Source organism: Ursus arctos, unplaced genomic scaffold, assembly GCF_023065955.2.
Source record: "Ursus arctos isolate Adak ecotype North America unplaced genomic scaffold, UrsArc2.0 scaffold_5, whole genome shotgun sequence".
NCBI lineage: Eukaryota > Metazoa > Chordata > Mammalia > Carnivora > Ursidae > Ursus > Ursus arctos.
The window spans coordinates 35,901,560-35,922,417 of NW_026623067.1; the positions used below are offsets into that span (position 1 = coordinate 35,901,560).

Sequence of the window (20,858 nt, forward strand, 5' to 3'; positions counted from 1 at the left end):
TTTCCACAGGTGATAAAACAATTATCATGCAAAAAAAAATCTCAAGCTTCTCACACACACATACACACACAGAACACACCAAAGGCTAGAGTTTTCTTTATTTTCAGTTTATTGTGTACACACACACTTCACAGGTGTTTTGGTTTGTTTTTTTTTTTTTAAAAAGTCTGTACACTTCACCAGACAGTACAAACTAGCTACAATCTGCTAGCTACACATTAGGACATTAACACAGCCCATGATTTTTGCCCTACAACAGGCAATTGTGCTACTCCAACTCTCTGAGTTTCCCCAGCTCATGTCACATGGCCCAGGTGCCTCCTCTTCTGTAACTTCCACTTCTGGAACTGGGCCGACAAGCCCAAGCTCCATCTTGTTTACTTCTACTTCAGGTTCAGCTCAATGAGGATACTCTGAAGCTTCACTTTTTCATCTTCATATCTGCTTCAATGGCACAGCGGCGCCCCCTGGTGCCCCCATCCTAGATGACAGGCAGACAAAGAAAAGGAGCATGAGTGAGTTGATTAGGAGGTAAGAGAAAAGTTGCAACAATGCTGGGGATATGGTTTCTTGGGGAAGAGGGAAGAGAATCAGCAGAAAAATCCAGGAAATGAGAGGTACAGATTTGTCTTCCCACAGAGTAGGCTAAAAAACTCCTGGTAGTCTGTGAGAGGAAATGCAGGACATTTTGCTCCTGCCCACCAGAGGTCATTGGGGTTCACCTGGGGTCCCAAAGAATGACTATTAGTCATCCCACCCAGGCCCCAAACTGTGTTCAAAGGAACAGGCAGAGTAAAAGAAAGGTGGGAGGGTCAGAAAGGGCAGTGAATAGTGAGATTCTTGGCTAACATACCTGTCCAGCTGCTGGTCCCTATAAGAAAGGCCTTTCCTGCAGACTGACCCTGGCACTAGTTCCCTAGCACCTCCTGACAGTTGTTTTCCATGAGATCAGGACAATCAGAAGGCTTCTTTCCATCTGCTGCTCTCTCCCTGCAGCCCAGCTCCTTCCTCTTGTGCAATACTTTGCTGTCTTCAATAGATAAAAGATCCTATTAACCAGCTTTGCAACAGCCAGCCAATTGCTTGGGGATCCAGAGTCACTGTTGCAGGCCAGTAAGAAAGAAGGGAGATTACAGTGTTCCGTCCGTGGTACAGGCTGACGCCTGTAGGCAAAATGAATTAGTGAACACTTCCGCTGGGCTCGGCCATTTTTACATTTCTAACATGCAAGGACTCTAAAATTTTCAGAGCTCATGAACATAAGTTGCCTTTGAGGCGACATTAAAGATAAAAATAACACCTTGCATTTATTTAACACTTTAATTTTTTTCAAGCCAGTTCCATACCTTGATCTCATTTTATCCTCACAACATCCCTGTGAGGTAGGCTGGACAGGTACCTCATTATACAGATGAGGAAAACAAGGTTCAAAGAGATAATCCAGTGAGTTTAAGATCATGCATTTTTCGAGCTGATGCTCTTCCATTACATCATGCTCAGTGCCCCATAATGAACACAGATCCAGAGGGTAGTTCAATTCACAGAGGAAAATAGTAAGTCTTCAGGGCTAGCTTTACTAAGTTTAGCTCTAATTTTACCAGCCACCACTGTATGCAGTACTCATTGTTACTAAGATTCTTATTTAAATTTTACTAAGTATTTGTGTATCAGGCATCAGTTTTGCAACTTAATGTTAGGCGAAGAGAAAAAAATTATGTGCTAGGTATCTGTTGGTATGAGGAACACTTATAAAAAGCCAGCTAGCAGCTGCTGCTCTGAGCAATCTTATTTACAGGAAAAGAATTGGCAAAAGGTGGAGTCAAAAATGAGGAGCAGGTGCATCCTAGATCCTTACCAAGAATACCTCATTTCAGTCCAGTGAACTCATAAATAGTCCCTACCCAGCCCACACACACACACATGCAGAAAGACAGGAATGCAGAAAATGAGACAGATTCTTATTCAATGACCTGAATAAAGAGAAGTCCAAGACATTGCCACAGTCTGCATGTTGGATTTCCCTCTGCCACCCACCCCCAGCAGGAGCTGAGAATCTTTGTGGCAACACCACCCCTTGCAGCCATTCAATACTTACAAAGAGAGAGAGAAGGAAGGCAGGAGAGCCCATGGGGACACTGTCCTGTTAGAGGACAAACAAACACTGATCAGGTTCCACAGAAACTCTCAGCCGCAAGCACCCCAAACCTCAGGACAGAGACACAAGCACCACACACACAAAGACAAAATTTAAAAACTCAAGAACAAGAGGAAAGAGATCCAAAAGCAGTTTGGCCATTATGCTTTCTGGAACAGGAACTGACGGTCCCCAACTGCTGCAAAAGTCATTTCCCCCACCTTGCAAGCACTCATTCAGAGAAATTAATAATGCACTCATTCAGCTCACAATTTCTCATGTGAGTGACTGGGCCTTTCAGTCACAGCAAGTGTCTTCAACGTTTGGATGAGTACATCCAAAGATTTATATGTCTGTACACCATTGAAATATAGAAGCCCAGCAGTCACCAAGTACCAAGTAGTAACCTAAGGCTCCTTGGATGCTTCGGACTCCTAGTTTGGAACACTGATATACAGGCTCTTTCTTGTCCCCTCACCTTCTCTGAAGAATCCTGTTTGCGGGTAGAATCTCTCCCTCGAAGACTTTTAGCACTGATTCCAGATTCAGATGTCTGCATTATCAACTGTGTGGCCAGGAATTGCTATAGGGAAAAGAAAGACAGTTGGCCCTTCAGACCTGACCCAGTAGGGAAGAATTAAGACACCTTTGGCTTTGTAAATGGGACTTCATTTAATATCCATCTGTAAACAGCATTCAAATACTTCTCGACTGATTGAAAGTTTAGCATATTAGGTTTTAATTCTAGTTGTGCATGCTAAAGGATCTAAGTGCCAAATATCTCTTAACTTTTTCACTGTAATACAGAATAACTATCTCTTAAGAATGAGGAAGAGAAAAAAAACCTAGATGAACCAAAGGCCATTAGGTAATTTAATTTAGCAGACTATGCAGATATAGACATCATCCCTTGAAGTTCAATATCCCAAACGGTCCCTGGTAATGCAACTACAGAAGTAGATTATCTGTGATAAAAAAGGAAGAAGAAACCATTTGACGGTCGACTATATACATACTTAATGTAATTTAAAAATATGCATTCACCATTTTATAAAAAAAATTACTCCCCCCCCAAATATTTAAAAACTTCAGTAAACTCACGTATTTGCCCAAGGCAGAATATTCTCATAATTCTTTTACCAAACCAACATGAGAAAACCAACATGAATCCAACATCAAGAACAAAATTTTATGTTCCTGTGTCCCTGAAAGACTATTCCAATTAAAAGCCACCAGCACCCTTTCCTGACATCAGTATGAATTCTTCCCCTGAGCATTTTCATTTCATCCTTGCTAAAACACTAAAGATCTTCAAAGTACCTGAATCTGCTCTAAGACATCTCGCTGCATTTCTACTGCCATATGATAGACATCGTGGTCCGAGCTATTATACATTACAGCATTCTGGAACATCAGCATAATATCACGCTGAAATTCAGCTGTGCTGCGGATCAGTCCATTTTCAATGTTTTTCTTAATAGTTGACAAATCCATAGGCCTAAAAACAAAACAGCAGCAACAGGTAAATGGAGGGGAAGAGGACTCAACTGGATCCAAATATATTAATACCATACATATCTTCTCATGCATACCCTTAGTCTTAGCTGCCAGGACTGAAATGACAATCCCTCCTCACCCTACAACATGCACTTAATCCAAAAACCAAAGTCAACCTTTGTAATAAGTACTGGCTAAGAAAGGTAATAAAGAGGGTTAATTCTTTTGGACTGTCTTTGGTGATCCAGCCACTGAAATGATCAATTTACCACTTGGTCACCTTTACTCACATCAAAAACACTTGCTTTAAACATACCATCTAAAGTAAAAATCCACTAAGACTGAACAACTTACAAATTCAGGCAAGTCAGCATGCTGAAAGGATAATGGCTTACCTCTGTACAATGCTATGGTAGCCAGGTGCTATATCATCTGTAACAGGCTGCAGGAAGACATTGGCATATCTGTCCAAAAAGAGTAAGGTGCAATTACTGACTTATCCTTCAGAAGCACAGGTGAGGGAACCTGATTTAAGTAGCTGAAGATTGTAAAAGTCAAAGCCACCAATCCCACATAAAACCACCCAGGCTTTTTTCTAGTCACTAAAACGGAGGAGGAGCAGGAGAAAATGTTCCTACTGATTGGTAAAACTCACCTATGATTAGCTGCAGCTCTCCATACAAGCATGATAGCTTTCTTCCAAATTTTCTGTGCCTGAATAGCTTCCTGATCTTCACTACAGACAGAGCTGAAATAAAAGAAGCAAAGGAGTCCCACTACGCATAAGTCCAAAAAATAAAAAAAAACAAAAAAAAATCCTAATCATTTCTTGTCAGCTATTAGTTCAGGCCAAGAAAGGGAAGATGAAAAAGTAAGACTGAAGAAAATGTCGTCTCCTACTTCTCACCTTCACTGTCTTGAGCTCAAAGAAGAATCTCAGATACTCACAACTGTGAAGACGCAGGGCTGCTGGGGATGGAGTCTGCCAGCGTATGGGACTGCAGAGTAGCATTGTGAATGCTAAAGCCATCATCACTCTCGCTCACTGGGGGTTCATTATCCATTTCTGACAAATAGCCTTCTCCTTGATCTTCTTCCTTAGCCTCCTCTAGGCTGGCCGCTTCACTGACTCCATCTTCTTCCTCATCCTCACCTGGGGCATCCTTAGACACAGTGTGCTCCGGTCAACAAATGCAAGCAAAGCTATCCAGCAAAGCGTCATTAAACATGATCTTTTGGGTTAGATCAGTTCTAGAAAATGGCCTCACACTGCTTCCTGACTGAGCCCCCTATCACTTACACTACCATCTACGTACACTCACTGATCAAGTAATATAGAACCTGGACAAAGAATAAGACCCAGGATCTTTTTTAAAAGGAAGAAAAAAAAAGCTACTTACTTAAGACTAAGCTAAGAGGCGTTCCTTCTTTCCCCTTGCTCTTGAGAGGAACTCTGACCCTGGATACAAAGTTATCAAAAATAGTTTTTATTTTGCGTCTCCTCTGATGGAGCAAGCTCACATCGCATTACTTTAAATCTGTTAATTTCTACTACTTTAGTAATTCTAAAAAGAAAATTCTGGATAATTTTCTTTGGATAGTGTAACTAATAATCTGATTTCTTATATGTTCTCCCTGACTCTGGCATCCCTATTTACTCCAAATCACTCTGGAGGTATCAAAGCTTTATTACGCATTATGTGCAAAAGAAAGCTCTGTGTGATGTTCACAAACTCTTTCAGATGGGAAGCACATGTGGCCACAGTACTGCCAGTATGCCTAAATGTCCACTGCAATTTTTCCCCATGGAACTCCTTAATCAGTCTCATCTCAGAGAGTAAGATGCACGTTTACTATAATTCATTAAAAAGGTAGTGCTATCAGGAAATCTAGTCACACAGCAAGAGGAATAAAGAAAAGTCTGAAATACCTTTATCTGGCTTCCAAAAATAGTCCCTGATTCTTCTTTCAATGAGTCTGCAGAGGAGAGAAAGACTACCTGAAGATTTTTCCACCTTAGCCTCCCCCTTCCTATGGACAATAATCCCCTGCAGCTCTCCTTTCCATGCTGACCTATTCTACCTCCTCTACTTGCCCACAACCCACAATCCCTCAGAAGCCAAAGCAAAGGATTTCAAGTTAGTTACAGAGTACAGATTTCCTGGCCTTATTATTTACCTGACATTTCAAACTTGTGCTGAGCCTCTGCCTCTAAAGGATCTTCAATGGGATTGGAGCCATGTGATGGAGACAACATGCTTTCAGGGGATGCCTGAAGACCAAAAAGAATAAATACCCTAAATACTGATATATCACTTCTGCTGATACAAGTTTATTTTTCAGTGACAAGACTACAGAAGAAGTTCTAAGTCCTACCCATGTAACAGGAATCTAATGGTCACCTTACAAGTAACAGGATAAGCATATACAGCAATAATCACACCTGTGGGCTTTGGACACATCAACCATGTGAGAATTCAGGAACGCAAGAGGAAAACCAAAGGCCTGAACAGTCCCTTCTTATCTAAGGTATAACCCTTCATCCTCCCAGCCCCTGATTTTAAATACCTCTGTCTTCACAGTTGTAAGTGCAGTCTCATCGCCTTTCCCACTGGAAACATCTGCTTCAGTCATCTCTCCAGTGGCAATACTTCTGGGTTCCTCCTCTAAGTCCTGACTCCTGAGTTCTGGTGGCTCCATACTTGTGGCTGGAACAACTCCAGCTACTATTTCAGGACCCGAGAGGCCTTGTTCTGGTTCTGCAGGCTCCATTTTAATCTCAACACTGGGCTCCCTGATGTCTACCAGTTCATGGATTCCTTTGTTTTCTGTTTCCTCAAAGTCCAGCCTTTCTTGCTTGACTGTCATCTCTGGTGCAGGGAGAGATACTGGCTTGTCCCGCTCCTGCTGGATAGGGTGCTCCCAGGGGCCAGGCAGGGACTGGGGATCATCATTCTCTTCACAGAATGACAGTGCCGCTTCTACTGCTGCCACATCCAGCACTTCAGGATGATCATCTACCTGTCCCATAATACATACACCGTTGAAGTCACAGAAATAAGCCCAAGTCCCTCAGTTCTGTTATACCAAATGAGATGGCCTCAATCTGCAGCTTCTCTCTCCATCTTCTCCATATAGAAGCAACCAATGGACAGGCACCTGTCCTGAGCAAACCAGTAACACAGGGATGGCTGGGGAGATGACCAATGTGTGCACCAAAGGGCTTTGGGACTAAGGAGATGGGAGATGGGAAGAAGTAGAACTGTTTGTTTATGTAATTTCTACTACAAGAAACAAGGAGAGGCTGAGGAGAGACGCCTATGTAAGACTCATGAGAGATTCTTTTGGCCTTTGCTGAATAGTTACCTTGTCCTCAATGATGGCAATGATGTCTCCAACAGTCTCAAAGTCCAGCTCTTCACCTGTGTAGGACACAGCAATATCCATCTTCTCAGCCAGATCTAAATCTTCCTTCCCATCTATACTGGGAGCCTTTGATCCCCCAGGGGCCTCTGCTACCCCTGATCGGAAACACTCTTCTTTGATAGAATTGATGATCATGGAAATTTCGCTGCTATCCATGGAAACAGTCACAGTATGTGGGTCCCCCACAGCCTCCATGGGGACACAAGTGTCAGGCTGACTCACTGAATAATAGGAAGAGAAATGCATTTCAAAACCTCATTTGATACCAAGTGACCACCTGGAGATCAACCAAGGCTATAGACAGATGTCAAGTACCCACACATTCAAGCTCAAAAAAGTTATCTTAGATCTACATCTCTGTATGTTTTCTTGTCCCCAGTTTTATCTAGCAAGTAGGGTGAGAACACATTCTCAAGCCCACTCATATTTGTACACTTAGCCCTTTTCCCCCAAAACATAAATGCCCACCCACATCTTCTCAAATTCTTAATTTTCTAAGGATAAAGATGGCACATGTCCACGGAGAACAGAACAGAAGCATTTGAATTGGAGTTGATGCTCTTAGGTCAGTTTTCTCTAACTGAAGCTCAAGATGAAATTTTGGACCTAGTGGCTGCTCAGGGCGTGGGTCAGGGACGCACCTGGAGCTACACTCTCAGGAGTGGAGACAGCCGGAGCAGAGGATGGTGCTGGCAGCGCAGGCATCATGACAATGGTAGCCTGGGACACAGATTCTACAGGGGGTGGCACAAGTTTAACTGGAGGTTCACTGGCAACAGTAGTGAAGGAAGCAAGAGGAGTGGTGAACTGTGTAGGACCAGCTTCTAAAAGCCGGGAAAGAGTGGGAGCACCTAACAGACAAAGAGGTACACAAAATGAGGTAAGAGGAAAGCATGTGAACAAGAAGCAATAGCCACTTTAAGACTCAACCAAGAAAATTTCTAGTCTCAAAGAATGAAAGAAATTCCTCTATTGAATAAGCTCATTACCTATATCCTCACTTTTTCCAAACTTACTAATAAAGATCTTCTTCTAAGTTAGGAATGACCCAAAGCACTAGAACACACAATGTGTGTGAAAAATTTTGGTGGTAATTTTTCCCCAGAAGAAAATTAAACAGTGACAACAAAACCACAAAAAACTGGTATGAATAATCTGTCACTTCTGCAGTTAAGCATGCTTTAAACCACCCAAATTCAACACCATTCAAATATCCATATCTAAGGTTTGAGATTTTGTAAAGCTTTTTTTTCTTGCTTTACTTTCTCTATCTCACTTAATTCTCATGACATCCTTGTGAAAAAAAAATTCCTCTTTTATTAATTAACACTGCAATTAATAAAAGAGGAAATTGAGGTTCACGAGTTAAATCATCTATCCAAGGCCACAAAATCAGTATGTGGCACGCCTGACACTTAAATCAAGTTCTCTGGCTCCGAATCTCAATCCCCTGTACTGTAACCTCAGGTATCTCTAGCACCTTTCCATAATTACGCAAGCCCCAGGGAAGCAGCTTCACTACTAACTTCACTCTTCTTCTCATCAATAGCTATGCTGTGGTCATCTAGAGCTATCAGTACTTTGAAGACAAGAATGGATTTACAATCTGGGGCACTATGTGGTTTAACAGGTGAAGTAGCACCAAAGAAAGGTGAACTTCACATCTATGATTGACAGTTGCTTACTACTGAAGGCCGGAAACCAAAGACAGTCAATACTATGATCAACACCTGTGAAGTAAAGTAGGTAACGGAAAAGTGTTGACTTACCTGAGGCAGCAGGGGAGGCCGCAACAGTGTTGGGTGTTTGCTGCATTTCCCCACCATGTATCATGGGAAGAACCCCGCCTACCTCCAGGAGGACACCTGTACTGTTCAAGTGGCCAGAAGCCACAGCCATTTCACTCTCATTGACCTACCAGGGAAGAATAGAGGTGAAGGCTACACTCAAGCTTTCTTTTACTACCACTTCCCAAAAAAAAGACTCCAGCAGTTGACCAAACTTCATGAAGTTAATATCCAAAGAGAATAATTTCAGACCAAAGGGAAGCTCTAATTTTTAAAACTTATTTGACAAGAGTTCTCTGGAGAAGAGAACTGAAATAATTGTGGTTTCAGGTAACTCAGGACCCAAGGATACTATCAACTTACTGGTTTTTTGTTTCTGTTTTTGTTTTTTAAATTAACATTTAAAATTAGGAGATCTCTTTCTCTTTTGAACTTTTTTTTTTTTCCATGTCATATTTTAGGTCCCAGGCACTCCCTTCCAAAGTACTAAATCACCACAGCTCTCAAACACCCACAGAAGTCTCCATACCAGTCTGGGGCTAGTAGGCAGGAGGCTGCCCTTCTTCAAGAGCTCTGACAGCAGAGGGGAGGGGGGTGGAGTTGCTTTCTGTCCAAGCATCTTTTTCTGGGGTGAATCATCTGTTACTGGGGTCATGGGGGCTTCTAAGGGTGCAGAGCCTGGAGGAAGGGTGTCAGGAATCCCAGGAAACGAGGTGACTGGGGTACTCGGCAAAGTCCCAGGGGTTACCTAAGAGACAACAGAGAACCTTTATCTGACTTCTCAAACTCTGGAAGGTTCCCTACTAATCTGGATGGGTTAGTGTGTCTAACTATTACTTTATTAGTCCTGAGTGAAACTGCCCAGAAACCCTCTACCCCTCCTGCTCTCAGCCACTCCTTTCTTCCCCCAGTTTTTTCTCTTCCACCCACTCAAACCCACAATGACCCAAACATTCCACCCAACCTGCCTTTTACAATCTGCTTAATCACTACCAATATTCTGTTTACAAGAAAACTATCACTTACTTCTGCAGGAATTTTATAAGACTAGTTTACTTACAAACAACTCCTTAACGTAATATTTTACCTATCTCCCAAAAGGTCAAAAGGCTCAACATTTTTAGGTCCATCCTTATCTTAGAGCACAGAACATGGTAAATTAAGTCTTTAGCATTCAGACCAAGAGAGGAAAATGTCTCTAGGCCAAAAGTGGTTTCCTCATCACTCAGCTCTCTGCTGGCTTATTGCCCCTTTGCTGATCAATTCCTGCAGATGAAAATATACTCACTCCAGAGGTGGCCTCTTCCATAGTGGTTGCAGTCAAGTCTCCAAGTGGATAATCACCTCCTGGGGAGGCAGAATCTATAGGAGAGCGGACCATCACAGTGGGTAATCTCCGAGGTGGTGTTTTTACTGCTTGACGAGCTAGAACATAAAAGACAACAATTACTAAGTCTTCAGGATTAAATAAATGAAAGTAGACGCTACTCTGTTATAACAAAGGACAAATGGGGATGCTGCATAATTAAAGCAGCATTATGAGTCTGGATTAGAAATCTTTAACACTTCTGGAAGACAGGTAACTTTTTAAACTCGTTTTTCCTAAGTGTAATTCTCACACTAAGCAAACTCACTGAACTATCTCAAAGGGACTTGAAGTAGGAAAGTGGTTTAAACAGTCCTCAATGTCCTCTTCAACAAGTTATTAAGTTTCTGCTTTTAACAAGAGGGAAAGACCTCGCTGGGTGGCTCAGACCATGTATTCCTAGGCTTACAAACACTTAAGTTCTTACCCAATGAGTGGGCTATTCTTAATTCTTTTTACAGAGCTTTGAATTCTAAAAACTTAATGATGTTCAACATCTATATTATAAAGCCTTTGTATCCTAAAAGGACTCAAAGTCTAGTGAGAATTGAGCAGAACTCATTTTCCAACAGTTTCTTCCTGGATATAAAAGGATGTTTTTATACTGGTAAAGAGGACACAGAAAAGTGCACAAGTAAATCGGCATCAATGGATTCTATCTTACAACGTAGTCTTCAACTGTTACTAGCATGCAGTACTGTATAGTTAAATTGTTAAACAGAGTCACAAGGTTCGGCTTACCCTGATATGCAGCATCCGTAGCCTTCCTCTTTACTTCAGCCTCCTCTTCCTCCAATTTCTTTTTCCTAAAGAGGGAAGTAAGAGTAAGATCCTAGCCAGCTCTAGTTCCTCCGTAGGTCACAGTGCCCTCACAAGGAAATTTTTTGCCAGGCTAGCACTTTCTGGAGGAAAGGCCTAAAAAGAATCCTTACCAGAAGAATAGGAAATGTTTTTTTAATTTTTTTTAAGATTTCACTTTTAGGTAATCTCTACACCCAATGTGGGGCTCGAACCCACAACCCCAAGATCAAGAGTTGCAACCTCTACTGATTGGCCAGCCAGGCACCCCCAAAATGGGAAAATTTTTAGTGTACTGCCTAACTACCAGTTCTTCATAGGCAAACCCACCTTTCAAGCTATAACTAAGTTATGTCTTCACATGGAAATATTCCATCACATTACCTTCTACAACTCACTCCCCCCTCCCAGCTACTAGGCCACTCTGCAGCTTTTCCCTTCCAGAATCACTCAAGTCTAAAGAGATGGCAGATGGAGGAGATAAGCCAGATTACTTAAGGTGAAAAGGCGGTAAAACAAGAGAAAGGTGTACAAAAGGAAGAACAATATAACCCACATCACAATGTCATTGCAAAGCTCATCCAGTCTGCTGTCCATGTGCCCAGCTTGAATTAGTTCTGCATCTCTTTTCAGCCGTCTAGAAAGAGAAATAAGTTAACTGGGTTTTTTGGTCAAAAAATTCTGACCAGTTTAAGAAGTCAGCCCTTTTGGTCTCTCCCAACCACTTAGTATTCTCTCTGATAAGTACCTGTATTTTTCTTGGGTTTCCTTTATCACTTTCTTTAGTTCCTCAACTCGTTCAGCAGTCAATTTCCGAACAATGACATCTTCAACGGTTTCGACCACTTCTCCCTTTTCACCCCGTTTCCGTCTGTAGAACATTTAAAAACAAACACATACATTTGAATAAGAGAACATCTGTTCTCACTCCCAATTGCTTTCTTTGAGCCTCTCCACCATTTAACCATAGACAGCTTCTGCTCTATTTTTAATCACCCAGTAATATTAATAGATATAAACCAGATATATAAAACAGTAATATTAATAGATATAAACCAAGTGAACATTTTCCACTAAAGAGATGAGGCTTGAATGCCTGGCTTTGTACTCACTTTGGGGTCTCAGTGGTCTCTAGAAGCTCTGAGTACTGGGAAGCACAATGCTATGGGAAAAAAAGTAAAAAAATGATGAGCAAGACTGGAAAGGAGCAACCTTTCAAAGTTTTACCATATCAGACTAAGGCTTAGCGAAAAAACTACATGTAAGATATGAGTGGTTTCTAGGAGGGCAAATTACTCTGCAGTCATTCAGTTAAAAATACTCAATACCAGGGGGCACCTGGGTGGCTCAGTTGGTTAAGCATCTGTCTTCAGCTCAGGTTATGATCCCAGCTCAGGTCCTGGGATCAAGTCCCACATCAGGCTCCCTGCTCAGCAGAGTCTGCTTCTCCCTCTACCCCTCCCCACTGCTCGTGATGTCTCTCTCAAATAAATAAAATCTTAAAAAAAAAAAAAAAAACCAAAAAACTCAATACCAGGACAGAGAAAAGGAGTCTTCTGACCTAGAATTCGTATATTTGGGGAAAAACAACCCAAAAGCCAATATTTATAGTTAATATGTACTGAGTAATTACCATATGCAAGGCACTGTGCTAAGTGCTTTATAAGTATTACCTTGACTAAAACTTTAAAACAATCATGAAGCAACTTTTATCTCTACTTTACGAATGAGAAAACAGAATCCCGGTCCAAAGATGCTAAGTGAAGTCATATTAAACCCAGGTCTTCTAACTCCCAAGCTTAGACTCTTACATGTTATGTTATACAGATAATAAAAGTTTATAACATGAACACACATGGCAATAGTGTGTTGATTGGCAAACAGTGGGAAAAATGAAAAGGTATTCTCAACTATGCTTCCTCTTCAAGGTATAAAAGCCTTGTGATTAAATGGCAGGGCCTGGAAGAGAACCCACTTCACATCTCTAAGACTGCTCTAAAAGAGCACTTGCTTGGGAACTTACTTTTTGAGAGAACCAGTCTGGAGGGCGGCCAGGTTCTGCAAACGGCTTGATTGCTCTACTAACTGATACCCTAAACAAAATGAGAAAAGCCTATTACACACTAAATAGGAAGAAAAAAAAGGGCGGTGGGGGGAGGTATGCTAAGAGTTCAAGGTTTGGAGTACAAAATTTAGAATGATAAACTGCCACCAGGAAGTATTCTGAAATATGTGACAATGGAAAATGACACAACCACTTAAAATTCATTTAGAGGGGAGACCCCTGGGTGGCTCATTTGATTAAGTGTCTGCCTTTGGCTCCCGAGTTATGATCCCAGGGTCCTGGGATCCAGCCCAGCATCAGGCTCCTTGCTTAGTGAGGAGCCTTGCTTCTCCCCCTAAACCTCCTGTGCTTGTGCTCTCTGACAATTAAAAAAAAAAAAAAATTCATTCAGAGGGAAAGAATCATTGTGAAACAATTTTCTTTTTCTTTTTTTTTAAAGATTTTATTTATTCATTTGAGACAGAGAGAGAGGCAGAGAGAGCACGTGGGGCTTGATCCCAGGACCTGGAGATCATGACCTGAGCTGAAGGCAGACACCCAACCATCTGAGCCACCCAGGGGCCCTGTGAAACAGTTTTCCTAGGTGATGTATTTCCTGGGTGAAGTGAAGGTATTAGAACCTAGTACATTATTATTCCTGTTCATTTGGGCAAGTATTTTTATGTTGATTTTGGTTCTTTTACAAGAGATACGTCTTTTGAAAAGCAATCTCTACTATATTCCAGAGTAAAAAGCTATCTTTTGATCCACTAATACAGCTCCTAGGAATATATTATTAAAAAATAATCTAACAAAGAAGGAAGTACCAAGAAGAAAGCACCATGCAGACTTGACCAGACTGACGAACAGTTAGGTTTTTCCTAAATGCCTGCAAGGGATGTTTAACCTATGGTATTTCACCTCTACAAAATGTTAAATAGACCATAAAAATAATTTAAAAATGTATGTAGTTAAAAGGAAAACATGTACCACATAATATTAACAGAAAAAAAGACACAATTTTTTACTATGATGTAATCATACAACTGTTTAAAAGGTTGTAAAGACAAAAAAAAAAAAAAAACAGGCAAAAATAAGAAAAGGACTAGAATGGGATCAAGGAAGAGTATGTGGCTTTAATTTTATCTATATTTATTTCTTTAAAAAGATCCAAAGATGGGCGTCTGGGTGGCTCAGTCAGTTGAGCGTCCAACTCTTGATTTCATCTCAGGTCTTGGTCTGAGGGATCTGAGATTGAGCCCCCCGCTGAGTTCAGAGCCTGCCTGAGATTCTCTTTCTCCCTCTGCTCCTTTCCCTGCTCACATGTGCTCACTCGATCTCTCTCAAATAAATAAAATTTTTAAATCTTGAAAAAGATCCAAAAAAAGCATGACGAAATATTAAGATTTATTAAATCCAGGCTGGGTACATGGATACTCTATATATTATTCTCCACACTTCTCTATGTGATTGAAAAACTACGTAACTTTATTTTTTTAATGACTTTATTTATTTATTTATTGGGGGGGTGGGGAGAGAAAGAGCATAAGTTGGGGGAAGGGACAGAGGGACAGGAAGAAGCAGGCTCCTTGCTGAGCAGGGAGCCCGATGCGGGGCTCGATCCCAGGACTCCGAGACCATGACCCAAGCTAAAGGCAGACACTTAACCAACTGAGCCACCCAGGAGTCCCAAAAAGCTACGTAACTTTAGAAAGAAAAATGTTTTTTTGTTGTTGTTGTTGTTTTTATTTATTTGACAGAGAGAGAGATAGTCAGCGAGAGAGGGAACACAGGCGGGGGGAGTAGGAGAGGAAGAAGCAGGCTCCCAGCGGAGGAGCTTGATGTGGGGCTCGATCCCAGGACTCTGGGATCACGCCCTGAGCCAAAGGCAGACGCTTAACGACTGAGCCACCCAGGCGCCCCAGAAAAATGTTTTTAAATTTCGTTTTGAGATAATGGTATTACACAGCTCTTTTCCTTTATAAATTAAATAATTATATGGTTAGCTATCAGCAAAAAATAAAGTTTGATCCATAATTTACACCTTAGACCAAGAAAAGCCCCAAATGAATCAACAATTTAAATATTAAAAAAAAAAAATTTAACCATGAAAGTACTAGAAGAAATCACAGAATTATTTTATAATCTCAGACTAGGGTAGAACTTCCTAAATAGGTCACAAAATCTAGGAACTGTTAAAAAAATTAATAAGTAAACTACATTTTAAAAGTCTTTATGTGGGGCGCCTGGGTGGCACAGTTGTTAAGCGTCTGCCTTCGGCTCAGGGCATGATCCCAGCGTTCTGAGATCAAGTCCCACATCAGGATCCTCTGCTGGGAGCCTGCTTCTTCCTCTCCCACTCCCCTGCCTGTGTTCCCTCTCTTGCTGGCTCTCTCTTTCTGTCAAATAAATAAATAAAGTCTTTAAAATAAATAAATAAATAAAAGTCTTAATGTAAAAATGTTGCCATAAGCAAAGACAAATGGCACACTGGTTTAAAAAAAAATAAATGCATCTCATAGTTCAAACAAATGGCTAATTTCCCTGATGTATAATGAGTCCTCCCCCAATTAAAGAGAAAGACTAATAAGCAGAAAAATGGGAAAAAGCAGTTCACACAAAAAAATAAATACAAGTGGCTCTTTAACACAAGAAGATATTTAACTTCACTCACCATAAGATAAATGTAAATGAAAAGGATGAGAACTATTTCTCACCTTTTACAATACTGTCAAAGATCAAAAATATCTAACAACCAGGACACAGAAAAAGAGGCATTCTGATATATTAACTGATGGGATTATAAATCGAAACAACCTCTGCGTAGGGCAATTTGAAATATTTATCAAACACTAAGAACACATATATTCTTTGACCCAATAATTCTGCTTTCAGTTAGTATGTAACTATGCAAGGTTATATCTGTATTAGCAAATGTCCATCAATAGAGTACCAGTTTGGGTTTTTTTTTAAGATTTTGTTTATTTGACAGAGAAAGAGAGCGCACACAAGCAGGGGGAGTGGGAGAGGAAGAAGCAGGCTCCCAGCACAGAAGGGAGCCCCATGCAGGGCTCGATCCCAGGACCCTGGGATCAGGCCCTGAGCCAAAGGCAGACGCTTAACGACTGAGCCACCCAGGCGCCCCTAAAATTTCAAAGTTTTGGGGCACCTGGGTGGCTCAGTCAGTTAAGTGTCCAACTCTTGATTTCCACTCAGGTCATGATCTCAGGGTTGTGAGACTCAGCACTGTGTGGGGCTCCATGCTCTGTGCAGAGTCTGCATGTCCCTCTCCCTCTCCCTCTCCCCTTCCCCCCACTCACTCCCTCTCTAAATATTTTTAAAAAAATAAATAAAACTCCATTTTTACTTAAGTGTTCTTATACTATTTTTAACCTGATATTTATCAAATTAGTGTGATTCATTTTGTCCTGGGGTTTACCATTTAATTTGGTTCAAGAACAGCTATTACCTAGGATATCCGGATTTCACCTTTAAAAAGTTATTTGAGGGGGTGCCTGGGTGGCTCAGTTGGTTAAGCAGCTGCCTTCCTTAGGGTCATGATCTTGAGGTCCTGGGATGGAGGCCCACTGCTGAGCAGGGAGCCTGCCTTTCCAGGGACCCTGCTTGTTCGTTATCTTTCTCTCTCAAATGAATAAAAAAAAATCTTAAAAAAAAAAAAGTTATTTGAAAAATATGTAAGGCTGCAGAAATGCTAAGTGTGACCAACAATGGTGTCTCGGTAAACTCATTTGAATGATTAAAGTAGTAGAGATGTACCACATAGACACAAATTTGAATATTAAGTAATTATAAGGCTTAGGACAATTAAAAGATGCCTTAGGGGTGCCTGGCTGGCTTAATAGAGCATGGAACTCTTGATCTCGGAGTCAGGAGTTCAAGCCCCACCCTGGGTGTAGATATTACTTTAAAAAAAAAAAAAGGCATCATTAGATCCTGAGGAAAAATAGACAAATGTTAGAAATAAAAGAAGGGGGGGGCGCCTGGGTGGCACAGAGGTTAAGCGTCTGCCTTCGGCTCAGGGCGTGATCCCGGCGATCCCGGATCGAGCCCCACCTCAGGCTCTTCCACTATGAGCCTGCTTCTTCCTCTCCCACTCCCCCTGCTTGTGTTCCCTCTCTCGCTGGCTGTCTCTATCTCTGTCGAATAAATAAATAAAATCTTTAAAAATAAATAAATAAAAAATAAAAGAGGGGCGCCTGGGTGGTGCAGTCAGCTAAGTGTCTGACTCTTGGTTTTTCAGCTCAGGTTGTGATCTCGGGCCTGATGAGATGGAGCCCCACGTGGGGCTCCACTCAGCACAGAGTAGTAGGCTTAAGGGTCTCCCTGACCCTCCCCTTCCCAGTGGGCGCTTTCTTTCTTTCTCTCTAAAATAAATCTTGTCAAACAGAGAAAGACAATTATCATATGATCTCACTCATATGTGGAATTTAAGAAACAAAACAGAGGATCATAGGGGAAGAGAGGAAAAAATAAAAACAAGATGAAATCAGAGAGGGAGACAAACCATAAGAGACTCTTAATCACAGGAAACAAACTGAGATTACTGGAGGGGATGCGGGTGGGGGGATGGGGAACTGGGTGATGGACATTAAGGAGGGCTCCTGATGTAATGAGCACTGGGTATTACAGACCACTGATGAATCAATGACCTCTACCTCTGAAACCAAGAACACATTGTATGTTAATTAATTGAATTTAAATAAAAAATTTAAAAAACAAAGGGAGAAAAAATAAAAATTTTTTAAATAAATAAATAAAAGGGTATGCACTAGAAGTAAAAAAAAGACTGGAAACCATAGTTCTACTTTATGGTCCATAGAAAGAAATACTAAGTGCCAAGACAATATTAATAGAGGAAGAATAGTGTTGTTAACAAATACTGGATACTGGGACATATTTATGTGCAAAAGAGACCTCTGCCTTACAACATACACAAAAATTAACTCAAAATGGGGTGCCTGGCTGGCTCAGTCAGCACAGCATGCAACCCCAGATATCAGGGTTGTGAGTTCTAGCCCCCAGTTGGGAGTCAAACCTACTTTAAAAATAAATAAATAAATAACTAAAAAGGATCATAGACCTAAATGTGTAGAACTAAAACTATAAAGCTTTGAAAAGAAAACGCAGAAGTAAATGGTTTCTTAGCTATGACACCAAAAGCATAAGCAACAGAAGAAAAAAAATAAACTAGACATATCAAAATTGAAATTTTTGTGTTGTAAATGATATGTCAAGTAAGTAAAAAAGACAACACACAAAATAGAAATATTTGCAAATTATCTGTCAAGCAATTTGTGTCCAGAATATACAAAGAATGCTTAAAACTCAGTAATAGTAATAATATAAAGAATCCAGAGGATAGGGGCACCTGTGTGGCTCAGTCAGCTAAGCGTTTACCTTCTACTCAGGTGCGGAACCTGGGTCCTGGGAATCGCTGCTCAGCAGGGACTCGGCTTCTCCATCTGCCTCTCCCTTTTCCTCCTCTCCCCTACTCATGCTCTCTCTCTCTCTCTCTCTGTCTCTCTCTCAATAAATAAATAAAATCTTAAAAAAAAAAAAAGAATCCAAATGATCGGAGCAGAGATTTTTCTAAAGAGATACAAGTGACCAACAAGCACATGAAAAGATGCTCAACATTAGTAATCAGGAATATGCAAATCAAAACCACAACGAGATACCATCTCATAACCACTAGCAAGACACACAGTAAGTGCTGTCAGGCATACAAAGAAATTAGGGCCTTCACTCATTGCCTGTGGGGATATAAAAAATATGAGGCCATTTAAAAAAAATAGTTCAGTTGGAGGCGCCTGGGTGGCTCAGTCCATTGAGCCTCTGACTCTGGATTACGGCTCAGAGGGTGATCTCAGGGTCCTGGAATCAACCCCGGAGTCAGGCTCCATGCTCAGGAGGAAGTCTGCTTAAGGATTGTCTCCGTTCCCCTGTTTGCATGCTCTCTCACTCTCTCTCTAAAATAAATAAATAAATAAATATTTTTTAAAAAATTAAAAAAAAAATAGTTCAGCTGTTCCTCAAATTATAGGATTCCATTTATATGAAATGTTCAGAATAGGCAATCAACAGAGAAAGAAAGTAGACTGAGTATCTACCTGCCTGAGGGTGGGGGTGGATATTAGCGAGGTGGAGAGATTGTAAAGTGACAGTTAAGGAAGGGGTAAGAGATTTATTTTAGGAGTAACGAAAATGTTCTAAAATTAGACTGTGATAATGATCACACAACTCTGAATATACTAAATTATGTGTATATACTACGTTAATTTTATGTTACTGGAATCAAACCTCAATAACGCTGTTAAAAAACAAATACTGCTTAAATGCTAGTATGATTAACTACAGGAATCCACCAGTGTAAATAAAAAAATACCCAACAGTTTCTAAGACCCAACAATGCAGCTATCTTAGATACCTTACCAATTTTGATCTCCACTCCTCATAACTGAAGAGGCTAAACAGAGCTTCTCTCGGATGGACCATGGCTCTGTAGGGCCAGTACTCAGCAGCTTGTGTTCTAAAAGGAGAAAAGTCTTAGAGAACAACCACTGAGGTACCAGTTCCAAGACCCAAAGGGAGGACTAAAAGCCTAATGCAAAACATCCCACCTTGTAGGAACAAAGTGAGTTACTATAACGGAATCTCGATTTTCACCTCTCTACTAAAATACCATCACTATTCATTCCCCTCAAATTGCTCTCAATATCTGACAAAACTTACTTCTTCAAATGACATGGCTACCTTGTCTTATTTTAAAAAGGCAGGGGAGAACGTCAGAGTAAGATAAGGCAGTTCTCCCGATAGGCCCACTTTTAAGACTACTTGATTCGGATCAGAACGCGAGGGCTTATTTCCCAGGATTCCGAGCAGCCACTCCCCTCCCCCACCCCGCGCCTACGGCCCTGCCTCCTTCTTAGCATAAACTTGTTTACTTCTCTCAGTACTTCCACCCCTATGCAGCTGTCGGACCTAAAGGATCTTTTCAATGTACGAAACAGGAAAATGGCTGAGATGCACAAAACGCAATTTCCCTAGCGTCCGAAAAAGCTAAGAGTTAAAGCACCCCATTTCTCTTGAGAGATAGACCACGGGCCTCACAAACGCTGGCCAGAAAACGAACGGCTCTTTGAGACATTACTCCTATGGCTTACAGCATCTCCTCGTCTGCACACACAAGCCTCTTGAGCCCCTTTATCTCTCACCCCGCAGAGTTCCCAAACACGCAAGGATTCGCTGAGCTGTTTCTCTCAAATCTCCGCAGCCTCCCTGAGACACAACACCCTACACTTCTTCTGGGCCTCTAATCGTTAGTCTTCACGATACGGTCGAGAGCAGGTTTCTCAAGACCCTGGGATCTTAGGCAATCATTGGTCCTAATCCCCAAGCAAGTGACAGAAAGCTGGTACCTAGCCTCTGGTCTAAAAGACCTTCCACGCAATAACAGCAGACATACTTACTACCCGTTCCTGCCGCCATCTTGGCCCTGAAGTCTCCAACCCCCTCAGGGAAGACAGTCTGGTACCGCCGATACCCGGGAACTCTGGGAAATAGAGTCCGAGCGTTTGTTCGCGATGCCTCCTGGGAAACGTAGTCCCAACCACCGGGATGAGCAAACCCTAAATCAGGCTTCTTGAGTGCTCCTGGGAAGGAATATGCTAAAGAAGATGGCTCTGAAGCCTCAGAATTTCCTTTAGGTTTCTTAGAAAAGAAGTTCCTAGGGTCCAAGGAAAAGTGTTAAGCGCGAAGAATTGTACGCGGCCTTACTCCAAACTT

At 41.4% G+C, this 20,858-nt stretch overlaps 1 protein-coding gene across 13 annotated transcripts; it reads right to left on the reverse strand.

Annotated features, from left to right (window-relative positions):
- Nucleotides 1-91: 91 nt before the first annotated feature.
- LOC113261781 (bromodomain-containing protein 8) lies at nt 92-20,849 on the reverse strand. 13 transcript variants are annotated; one of them, XM_026508063.4, is made up of 22 exons: nt 20,543-20,834; nt 19,506-19,602; nt 13,032-13,101; nt 12,121-12,170; nt 11,757-11,879; nt 11,565-11,645; nt 10,952-11,016; nt 10,133-10,269; nt 9,374-9,592; nt 8,827-8,971; nt 7,699-7,908; nt 6,998-7,278; nt 6,200-6,652; nt 5,810-5,903; nt 5,562-5,608; nt 4,580-4,794; nt 4,287-4,379; nt 4,027-4,095; nt 3,455-3,632; nt 2,613-2,717; nt 2,096-2,140; nt 92-481 (listed from the first exon to the last, which is right to left on the reverse strand). In XM_026508063.4, exons 1-22 carry the CDS (start codon nt 20,559-20,561, stop codon nt 422-424), a joined length of 2,856 nt encoding a protein of 951 aa, XP_026363848.1. In that variant the 5' UTR covers nt 20,562-20,834; the 3' UTR covers nt 92-421. The 13 variants fall into 13 exon arrangements, with proteins under 13 accessions (XP_026363848.1, XP_057163123.1, XP_057163125.1 ...); XM_057307140.1 differs by having other exon boundaries at nt 92-2,140; nt 20,543-20,844; XM_057307142.1 differs by lacking the exon at nt 2,096-2,140 and having other exon boundaries at nt 20,543-20,835.
- Between the last annotated feature and the right edge of the window lie 9 nt (nt 20,850-20,858).